Below are 11,791 nucleotides of genomic sequence, written 5' to 3' on the forward strand. Positions count from 1 at the left end.
AGGGAAAGAATCAAAGATTCATTTCATTAATAACAGGCAATGCTCAGTGGCTGTGTTTATAAAGCAAACTACTTTATTATTGTCTTGCTCTGCTTATTTCTGGATTACTCTGTTACTCTAATTTAGTATATACTTAGCATATGTACAGTAAACAATACTGGTCTAAAAATCTACAAGTGTCCTCAAAAAGCTGCCAGAAGATGGCTTCTATGTATACATTTGTAATTAACTTTTGAGGTCAAGCAAGGGTCTTTCAGAAAACCTGGCTCACCAAAATATTTTCATATGCATCCATTGAGTGTAAGTCTACAAAAATAACCACCTGCACATCTATTCCTTTCATGAACTATACATGCTCCACAAAAAGAAATTTAACAGCTGCAACTAGTTTGCTGGGATCACATCAAAAACAGACAAAAGGAAAGAGAAATAAAATTTATTATAAAACATGTTGAAACAGAAACAACTTAGCTGAATTCTTGCTCTGCTGTTCTAGGCAGAACAAAATGTGACTGAATGCTCTCAGGAAAGCCAAAACAAAATTACAGCAGAAGTACGTTGTCGCACTAAAATCGCTTTCTCTTGATAATTTCTGGTTTCCAGCTGACAGGGTGAGTTTCTTCAGTCTAAAGGGAAAAAAATATTCTCGTAAGGATTATTTTAAACATGAAACTCACCTGTAATTAGGGTTTAGTTTAAAATATTACTCAAAAAGTATATATGCTCTACTTCATACGTAGCATTATAAATACCTAATCTACTATGTAATTAATTTGCCCAAATTAATTGAAATGTGTTGGAAGTACATGGCAAGACAAACATGTTCTGTTCTTTTCTCTTTTTTTTTTCCAATAAGGATAAAAACTGGGTTGCCAATGGCATTTCTAAAACAACATTATAGTTATCAAATTACATGAACAGCAATTCCAGTGACAGTCCTTCCAGAGATATCTAAAACAGTATTGGCAGGTGCCACAGAGCCTACAGTTTGTCCAACTGCAAAATAAAACATTCCTTTATAGGTAGGAGCTGCTCCAAGTCTAATTCAATGCAAAAATTTCAAGGTTTAATAAAAATCCTTATATTCTTTATATTGAGGACATACACGGATAAAGCATACAATCATCTATTGTCTTCTTCATTGGTAAATGGATTTGGATTTGAGAATAAACTTGAAAATAAGCTATTTACTCTGAATCTAAAAATCGTCAAGGCCACTAACTAGTCTAGATCATATACAGAAGTACAATAAATCTGTACATGTCCCTTACTGACATGAGTTACATTTGTTTCAATATTTTTGATGTCATGAAAATGCTTTAAAAAGACACTTTGACATACCGCGGTATCATCTTCTTTGTATACTTTTATGGTTTTATCAGCTTCAGCAGTTAGCAATCTGCTTTCTGACTGGTCAAAAACACAAGCAAATATTCCTGATTCACTGTCCAAAGAGCCTGGCTGTACAGCTGCATGTACTCTCTGGAAATTGTATCCAGTTCTCCAGTCCCAAAGATGCATTGTACCATTATCAGCTAAAACAAACAAACAAACAAACCTTAGTATTTTGACCAGTTAATTCCTATCTGTTTTCTAAAAACAGTATCATGAACAACTAATAAATACATCAGGAATATATCACATAGCATTCATGTGGAATAGCTCAGTACATCCTACAAGGTTTCCTATTTTCTACTGTTTCCTTTCTTAGTTAAGAAAGGCTGATGGAAGCTTCCTCAGAGCCTCGTCCAACAGATAACCCAAAGAGATGATACACTACATCACAAGGCAATTGCAGCAAGCTGCTTTAGAAGCACAGTAAGGACTGGCATGCTGAATATCAAGCTCCCTGCTCAGTAGCTCCACTAAAGCTGAACAGAGGCATCATCCTGCCAAAGAGATTACAGACTTTAAGGACTGTTATGCAATGTGAAATAGGTCTAATGTTCTATTCCACATACAGCTGATACCACTGCCAGTATAACTGCTGCTGGCATCAGCTACAGGTCACGCAGAGCAATCTGTGTCTGAGGATGTTCTCAAGACATTCTCACTGCATCAACAGGTAACTAACTCCTGAGGAGGCATTACTGATCAGATCACAGAGGATGAACTCTGGAGCCTTGTGGCAGCAGTCAACTGAGAAGAGGAAACCTCTTCCCTGTGGTACATTAAAAGCCCTTGAGATACTTTTATGTGCATGCAGCTCAGTAACATCCAAGATGAGAGTGGCCCTCCTCACTATGGCCGGAATTTGTATGCTGTAGCAGGCTTATAGGCCCAGATAAAGCAGAGTTCACTCAGCACCTCTAAGGACCTCCAGCCACATGTACATGGGGGAATGGAGAGGGGAAATGTGAATGCGTATTGATTTTTACCTCCTGAGACCAGAACACCATCAGAATTTACAGCCAGTGTGTTGATAATAGCATTGTGACCAGAGAGGTTCTGAATGAAGTTTCCATCTGGGAATTTCCACTGCTTAATATTATCTGGAGAACCAGATGCAAATGTGTAACTGAAAGAAAATAAACACAGTATATTACAGTTTAAATTAAATGTAAGGAGAGTAAATGTCCTTCATTAAAACTACTGCCAAATGCTAGTTGCAAAATAATTTAATACTAAAACTGCTTTTCTGATATTAAGCAATTTTATAAAGTCATGAATTACCCATTTCCACTGTTTTCTTTCTGTTTTATAGACTAACTAAACTTTATAACATCCTACACTGCATAGGATTTAATATGCAAGCAAGCACTTAAAATGCACATTAAGTTCTCATCAGTTGTTATTCTGGCAAATTTTAAGGTATAAGGACACCATCAGCAAAGTAACAGGGGGAAAAAAAAGGCAACAAACCCCAAGCAAAATGCATGTCTATATGTCTAAAATGGCTAGTCTTTCAAAACTACACAACCAAGGATAAAGCACTGCAAAAAAGTAACTAAGGAACATAATTTCTTTCACTGAGGTACCTAAATAAATAAATTCCTTCATTTTAACATCTGCAAGCAGTTACAAGGTTGTTTGTGTAGCACATACAAAAGCCTGGTAGGAATACTTTCAATTGCCACAATGTCTAACCAATTTGCTTTTATTTAATAGATACTACAATTTTACAATTTTTATTGACTAGATACTACAATTTAAAAAACAAGTGTTATAAAAAGATACCAGAATATTAAAAAAATATAGAAATACTGAAATATAGGCTGACAGTTGCTACTGTTTGACAAGAATACTTCAAGCTTATTTTGAAAAAGGTGCCATTGATGAATCTGAAACCAGAAGCACAACCAGTTAGTAAGATGCTTTGTATTTGGGAGCTGATATGCACATTTTTACATCTTTCTAAATGCATTAGTTTCTCATGATATTCTACCCTACCATTCTAAATCATCACTCTGTCACCTTCCAAAGCTTTGAACCATGAAAGGGTAAAAGAATGAGGAAAACTTACTGTCTTGGATGTAGCACTACTGCTCTTACAGATTTCTTGTGATTTGTTAAAGTAACACGAGTCTTTCCTGCCACTAAATCCCAGAGCCGTATGGTAGTATCGTGACTGCCTACAGTGAAAAGAAAATGAAAAATAAATAGTAGAAATCATCACACTGATTCTCTCATCATCATTACTTTGACAAGGCAGCCAAAACTTTAGATGGAAAGAGACAAAAATACTGTGCTAACATCACCTCAGACAAAAAAAGATGCTGGGTTGCAAGAGCCTTTTTACTCAGTTTAAAATTCAAGAAGAACTCAGAAGTTACACTGCAAAGTTAGATTTTGACATAATGGGAAAGAATATGAACTCTGTATTTAACCATAGTACTGGACATTTCTTAACTGAATTGGGGAGAACTGTGAAATATCACAGAAAATGCAAGTCTCAATACATATTACAACAGAAAATGTAAGCACCAGAAAAAAAGAAAGTGCAGGAAAACATTCAAACAATCCATAGCTATATTTGCTTAACTATTCCATTAACAGTATGTAATAACCACTGCATGGCCCATTTTCAACAGAAAACTAGTAAGACATTTAGTAAATTCACACAGATAATGTGATGAACCTCACACAATTACTGAATGAATACATTCCTTATTAGCTTTTGCAATCATGTTACTGCTGAAACCATGCCCACTATACCTGTAATAATCTGTGGTTCTGCAGCTTGGCACTTCACTGTTGCTACTGCATTTGTGTGTCCTGATAGTGTGTGCACACTGGCTTTCGTTCTTACATCCCAAATCTAGGAATTCACAGTAAGTCAGTCAGAGGTCAGAAACAGGTGAATGTATGTATTTTAAGCACTGTCATTGACTACATGAATTCTTTGCCATAATCTACAAGGTTTAACAATGGTATTTAGGTTGTATTTTTCATTGCACAACTGCCTCAGCTGGCAAATTCTGAGGGGAGCAGGAACCCTGCCAGTGAATTTCTAGGCATATGGAAAATCTGTCACCCTAAACAAATACCATCTTCTAAATACTAAGTAGCCCTATATATACTATGTAGTCTACCTACTAAAGAGAGAAATAAAACATTATCCTGAAGTGACATTGCATTTTGATGTATTTGGGCTTCAGTTTTATCAACAACGTAACACAAAGCTAACATAAATCATTTAGCATTTTCATCTAGATTGATGTTAACTTTTGCTAAGTGCTCAATTTTACAAACGAAATATATTGAAACACACATATCAAAACACAGCAATGCCATACTTACTCGTGCTGTTGAATCTCTGCTACATGTTACCAGTACATCTATTGTTGGATGCAAGTCTAAACCATAGACAGCACTTAGATGACCATGGTAATGTCTGATAACCTAGATGAATAAAACACACACATACACTAACGGATAACTGAAAGAATATTCCAAATGCTTTGACTTTTCTATTTGCCACCACCAATCAATTCAATTAAAGAAACTACAGCTTACCTTATTGTATTCAAGATCCCAGCATTTCACTTGTTTGTCTTCTCCACAAGAAAAGAGGTATGGACTTCTTGCACTTACTATCACCCCTCGCACAGTACTGATGTGTCCCGTCAAAGACAATTTCAATTTGCCACTAGCAAGGTCCCAAATCTGCATCAAAATAGGTATTTTGAGATAGACAGGCAAAAGCTACACAGTGATAGGCTGGGTAAACAGCCTGGATGTAACTGATCCTGCTGCACTGCAAGTTAAAAATACAGTAACACAAACATTTGCTCTCCAGATACTACCACGTACTAAATGAAATCTCAAGAAAAGTAGTACTACTCCACAAATCCTTTAGGACAAGGTATTCAAAGAGGAAAATGTTCTGCAGTTCATTATTCTGCAAACAGTAGCCAAAAATTGTTTCTAAGGGATACTTTTACATAACAAGAGAACAAAAAACCCACCCTGTACAAACTTTGTCAGTCATTTCTTCCAACCTCTTACCTTTATGGTTCTGTCAGCAGAGCCAGTAACAAACCACTGATTTCCTGGTTCTACTGCAATACATCTCACCCAGCCAAGGTGACCGCTGATAACCTTCAGAAACAGCAAAACGTTTTCTAAATCAGAAATACTACATATACATCGCTTGATGTCATTTTCACTCTCCAGCACTGAAGATCTGAAGAGAGCTGAATTTCTACTTTAGTTAAATGAAGAGTACTGGAAATTTACGTATCATACACCAGACTTGAAGAACTTGAATTATTGCAAAGACCTTGTTCCTATAAGCAACTTTCTCCCACATCCTTTGAGAGTGTAACACTGTGGCTCAACACTTGAGGCTTTGCAGAGAAAAGACTGTACTTGAGCACAGGTTCCTTATGCTGCTGTATAGTGCTTACACAAAGAAAAATTCTAAAAATCTTAGCTATTAAATGATATTGCTATATAATAGCCTCTTGAAGCACACCATCACCTCCTGTTCCCCAAATATGGGGTAGTACAAGTGTGTCAGAAACTTTCTGGTAACAACATAATGGAGACTGATCTCACAAGAAAAGCTCTAACAGTACATGCCTTGCTTTCAGCAGCCTGTTTCTCTAATTTCTCCAAAGTCAAACAGCTAAAATCAAAATCCATAACTGGTTTCATTGGATGTCATATTCCATGTACTGTCATACAGCTCATTTCCAAAGACTTAAAATGCAACAAAGCTTCTTTGGCAGAAATACTTTGGAAAGCTGAAGTGGATTCTTCTGACCAGATGAGACCACAGCCACGAGCATTTGAGAGCTGTCAAGATTTCTTCCTAGTATAGGAATAGAAATGGGCATTTCTGGGGAGAAATCTAAGAAATAATTCATCTGACCTATTTTAAGGCCCCATCTTTCACGAACAACATCAAACCAAGCTTAGGAAAACCAGTTAAAATGTAGATCTTAAGCACAGACAGATGAAACCCACATTTGCTGCTCCAGCTATGCTTCTATTTCTGAGTTGTCTGCACAGGCTTTTGTTCTGTTAAGCAAGGATTTTGACAACAAAACTTCACTAAAACCATTTATATGTAGAATATTTATGTGCATGTACAGTGACTTGAACTGTATTCACAGGATTTCTCTGAAAAGAAAGTGCTCTTAACATGTAGACATTTTTCAGTTTTTCATTTGTTTACCTTAAATCTCTCATGGCTTTATTTTTATAGAAAACACTTTCCAATACTGCTGTATTTGGAAAATCTGTCTACTCCTTTGAGCTCAAGTGTTTTTCAAAAAAATACTTTTTATGATTAGCTTTCAGATTTCTGACTAATACAGCATTCAGGCCACTTCTGAAAATGTAAACGCCTACACATGGTGCTATAATTTAGCTGAACAGTGCTAAAACAATACAATTCTGATAGCAGAGCATGCGATTTTTAAGTACTAGGAAAGCACAGCATTCCCAAAGTAACATTCACCCTTTCTCAGACAGCTACTCTGCCATATTCATCATCAAAATGTTCAAAGATGACATGAGATTTTGGGGGAGTGGCTATTACTACTCCCTAAGGAAATGAAAAGGCAAATGAGACTAATTCAAAAATCAGACTAAAAGTCAAGCAATCTAAAGTGCAAAGATAATTTATGAGTAAAGTACTCAGCTTTTCTTCCCTAATTTTCACAGCAAGTAGAATAAGTCTGGGTAACTCAGACAGTGAGTGCTTTTGTAGACAATTTCATTATGCTAACATTGGTAGACTATTTCCTGAGCATATTACTAGTTTCAATTTTGTCTTTGACTTCCTCTACCAAGGAATCTGATTGGAAAAGAAAAAACAAAGTTTCTAACAAATTTATCACAATACAGCTACAAAAAGAGTTTAAAAGTTTGTAATTTAACCTTTACTATTTAAGGACAGAGTAGGTGTATACAACTTAGTTGTGAACACTTTTCATTTGATTTATTTTTGTGAATGAGAAGAAAAATTATGCTTTGAGGTCCTTGCAGAACATAAAATATTTGTTTCGTTTTATACACGTTTATGTCAGACATTTGTAACTTACTCTGTAGAGTTTCCAAGGTGGATGCCACTGGGGCTTGGGCATGGTTGGAGCCTTCTTTGGCATTAATGCAGAATTTTTGTTTCCACCAGCTTCCACCATAGCCTGTAAGTTAAAAGGAAGTTTACTCTTATGTTCTGTAGCTTATCTCTATGCCCAAAACCTAAAGCCTTCTTGCTCTGACTTCTCAGCACTGATTAAATCTAGTCAGTCAAGAGATCTCCACACAACACACAAATGGGTCCAAAAGCAATCTGATCAACACCACAAACTTTTCAGAGTAGACACAACAGACTCACCACAGACATCCCAGCAGGCTGCGAACGCTCAGACATTCCAGCGTGCCTGTAAATGTCACCCACACCTGCAGCTGTCCGGTTTGCATCCAACCTAGGATGAATGAAAATGGTTCAACATTTTTCTCTTCTAACTAGACAGAATTTCCCTTGTCCCCACTTCAACCCATTGACCCTCATGAAATATAAATCCAAAACTATACAGAAAAATGATACTTGACCGCACTAAAAGCAGCTTCTTTAAATGTGTTAAAATTAGAATATTCAAGTTACTCAAAGTAGGTCTTATCCCAACTTCTGTGGTTTGCCTTGAAATTCCCATAGATAACAACAGTTAATCAGATAACACAGCAGTACCTTGACTGAGAAGCAGGAAGTGCTACGGCTAAGGACTGTGATGCAGATTCACTAGGCATCCTCTGGACCTTAGTATCTGCTGTCAAAGCCACACCTTTAGAAAAAATAGCATGTCAAAACCAAAGACAACTCCATTAAACAGAAACTCCAAAAAAACTGTATTATACAAACATATATATACAGATATACCTGTGAACAAGGGCCTGACACATGCCTGTACTATTAAATCTCATCCTACAGTGACATTTTCATATTCAAGTCAAATCTACTGAGATTTTTGTTTTGGCCCAAATCCTTTCCATCTTGATTCTACTGCATATCTAGGTACACAATTTCTAGAGTAGAAAACAGTATGTCTCTGTCATTGGAAACAAAACTCTAACTAGGAACAGCATGTATCTCTTTAGCCAGCTTCAACTGCTACGGAAATCCAAACATCACAGAAATAAACATGATTTTGAGAAGCACTTGCTAACTTAGGCCCCTTAGTACCGTCTACGATGCCATGCCTATGTGGTAGTTGGCATCACACAGTGGAGCCAGAACTACAAAAGGTTTAATACTACCTAAGTGAGAATTTCAGACTACACCTTATGATTACCTCATCTCAAGAACAGCAGATGACGTTAATGGTTGAGGGTCCACTGAACATTCCCATTTGTTAACTTACAAATCAAGACATGTATTTTCCACTATACTTGTAATAAACTTAAGCACAATAGAAGATCAACAGCTAAAACTAAACTGCCACAAGGACAGAGCAGGATCGATCAGTAAGTGACAATTAGCAATGACCAATGTAACAACACAGAAACATAACCCTTCCAAGCATAGACAAAAGCAAATGACACTGAAATTATTAGACTCCAGTGTCTCTTCTTCAGAGCAAGGTGGTGAAACCTACATCTTTTTGCTCTGGTGATGAAAAGCAGGATACATTCCCTCTTGTCAGTCAACTTCCTTTTGGTGGGAACCACCTTTTCCTTGTTCACAAGAAAATTTTAGGAGCAACTCTCGCACAACAGTGGAGGCACCAGGGATCTGTGTGTCTCGGCCCAGGAGATTTCTAGAACATGTCTGTGATGGTACTAGGAATGCAAAATCTCAAGGAAGTGAATGACTGGCTCACAGCAAGCTCACATCCACTGAGGCTTACTGAGCTGCATCTGTACACCTAAATGCTCCTCCTATCTTCTATCCCAGAACAGTTATCAGCCACAAAACTCTCTGAATCAATACTATGAAAGAATCGAATGGTATTTCCCAGTACTATTAAGTATGGATTCACATCAAGAGGAAGCTTGTTCCTGCTAGGATGGAGGATGTCTTGTTTGCACAGGAAGCCAAAAAATCCTTGCAAACACTTGCAAAATTTTACTCACCAGGCCCAGGTGGGTATGGGTGTGTACCAGTTATCATATACTCAAGTTCTTGTCCTAAAGAGTGACAAAATGTTGTATTAATAATTACATTTTATACTGCACTGCAAATGATGCACTCAGACAGCAAACAGAAGCAAACAGAGTAGGTCATATATAGCAGAAGAAACCAGCAACCACTTCTAATGTGCTTAGGCATTTCTCATTTTCATTAATTTCATTTGTTCTGGTTATCTCTGTTTTCTAAAACTCAATTGTAAAAAAAAAATTAAATGGTGAGGCTACCTTTTATCAAGAAAGACTCAAGAGGAAAATCTTCATACTGCCTTCTGAAGCAGGTATCACAGAAAAGGATTCAAGTACAGCAATAGCACAGCTGTCTGACAAACTAGTCAGTCAGACCTGACTATCTGTGAGGTCCATTGAAAAAGGTTCATTTCCGCTTAAAAGTTGCTTGATTATCTCTCAACATATTTCACTTTCAAAACACTTCCAAATAAAGTATCTTGGGAAAAATCTCAAATAAATATTTACTATCTCAACTAAAATGAGGCAGTATTTGGGATCCATATGATTTCCATAAGGGATCTATCTAATATATTACACAATTTATAAATGTGTAAACGTTATAAAACGTAAGACCGAAAAAACCCTGCAGATTTGAAATAAAGAGTTTTATGGTTTAAAAGCTGCACAACTAAATATACTGTAAATATTCTATGAAATAAGAAAAGCCACAGAAAACAAAAGAGCACCTCCTTGGTCATCATGATCTTGCAAAAATGAATAAATATATTGCTACTCTTTAACACCTAAAAATCTAATGTTATCATAAAAATTACGCCTTTAACTAATGAATCACTATAAAAAAATGTTAAAGCACTCCTTTGTTAAAACAGACCTCCTCCTCCTTCTGAATCACTTACCTCCTGTGGATCCTAGCAAGAAAAATATCAAACGATCAAAAAAAGCCTATTTTGATTTCGGTATTTACCTCCCATGGATTAACACTGCACAGCATTCTTCATCAGCGAGATTGTTACACAAGAAAGGACAAATATACCACTAAGAGGAAACTAACCTTGATTTCCAGAATATTGTTTGTGGCCATATGGATCCCCAGTGTTTGGGCCTCCTTTCTCTCTCAAGTTTTCTTTAAGAGTTGGCATGTGTAACACTGAGCCGTACTCTGTGCGCAGCTTCACTGCCATTTTCACTTTGTGACTGTTGGAAAAGTAAAACATAATCCTGATTAAAACCCAATTTCTGAACTGTTAGTAAATTTTGAAATATTTTAGAGAAGATGTTATAAAACTTACTTTACAATTCTAACATTTTCCTTCAGCCAAGATTATACTGTTAAGAGTACAGAAACATCTGAAATTCTGACTCAGAAGAAGCAATGATGAGCATAGTTTAAAACTTCATTGAGCGCTGCAGCACTTACCTTTCCTCATCTAACGGGATAGGCTTGGCATTATCAGCTACAAACATATCATGGGTCCTCTTCAAAGACCTGAACACAAGTGTGTGCACAGAGTGCTTTTGCACTTCCTAAAATAAAGAAAAGAACATTTAAATACATTTGAACGTATTTAAATGAAAAATCGATACCTGAAACACAAACTGAACTGAGTAGCAATTTCAGATCTCAGTATTGTTAGAGAACATGCAACTGTTTAGTTCACAGAAAACACCAAACTCCTTGGAAACAAAAATACTATCTGATAATAGTTTTACTTCAGTGTTTGTTCAAAACAATATTCCATTTCATGAAAACTGACAAGACTTTGAAGAGCAAGCCAAAAACTCTGATCAAGCTTTCAGCCCTGGCATCTACTCAACACATCCATGAGTACGTAAGGTTTTTCCTCTCATCCTTTCCAGTATTTTATTGCCTGTGTGTAAAAACAGAAACCCATTCTGGAAAATAATAAAAAAAATGTAGATCTTATTTCACTACCACCATAAAAAGGACAAGGGCAATGATCAGTTTCTGTACACCATGCCACCTCATGTTAACACAAAACAATCTACTGAGAGAAAACTTGGGGTCAAACCTGACTAAACTTCTTTTGCTTTTATAATTTTTATTGCTTTCTTTGAGCAAAACATACTTTAGTTCCCATTGGAGAACTAACAAGCAGAATTAGAAAGCTTACATAAAGTATTTGTTTACTAACAGCACCACTCGTTTTGTTATCAGCATTTTCTTCACAATGGACCAAAAAAATCATTAGAAATCTGAGCCTGCTTCCTGTGGTACAAA

General features: G+C 36.4%; 1 protein-coding gene across 1 annotated transcript; it reads right to left on the reverse strand.

Annotated features, from left to right (window-relative positions):
* Nucleotides 1-240: 240 nt before the first annotated feature.
* On the reverse strand, nucleotides 241-11,076 carry PLRG1 (pleiotropic regulator 1; the record flags this gene model as incomplete). The annotated part of the gene is made up of 14 exons (XM_009074359.1): nucleotides 241-626; nucleotides 1,342-1,535; nucleotides 2,379-2,518; nucleotides 3,464-3,572; nucleotides 4,156-4,258; nucleotides 4,741-4,842; nucleotides 4,957-5,106; nucleotides 5,449-5,541; nucleotides 7,494-7,595; nucleotides 7,790-7,880; nucleotides 8,144-8,237; nucleotides 9,526-9,579; nucleotides 10,604-10,746; nucleotides 10,970-11,076. Coding segments are annotated over 14 exons (1,542 nt in total), but the record flags the coding sequence as incomplete, so codon positions are not given.
* Nucleotides 11,077-11,791: the final 715 nt, after the last annotated feature.

This window comes from Acanthisitta chloris, unplaced genomic scaffold (genome assembly GCF_000695815.1).
Source record: "Acanthisitta chloris isolate BGI_N310 unplaced genomic scaffold, ASM69581v1 scaffold8745, whole genome shotgun sequence".
Classification (NCBI taxonomy): Eukaryota; Metazoa; Chordata; class Aves; order Passeriformes; family Acanthisittidae; genus Acanthisitta; species Acanthisitta chloris.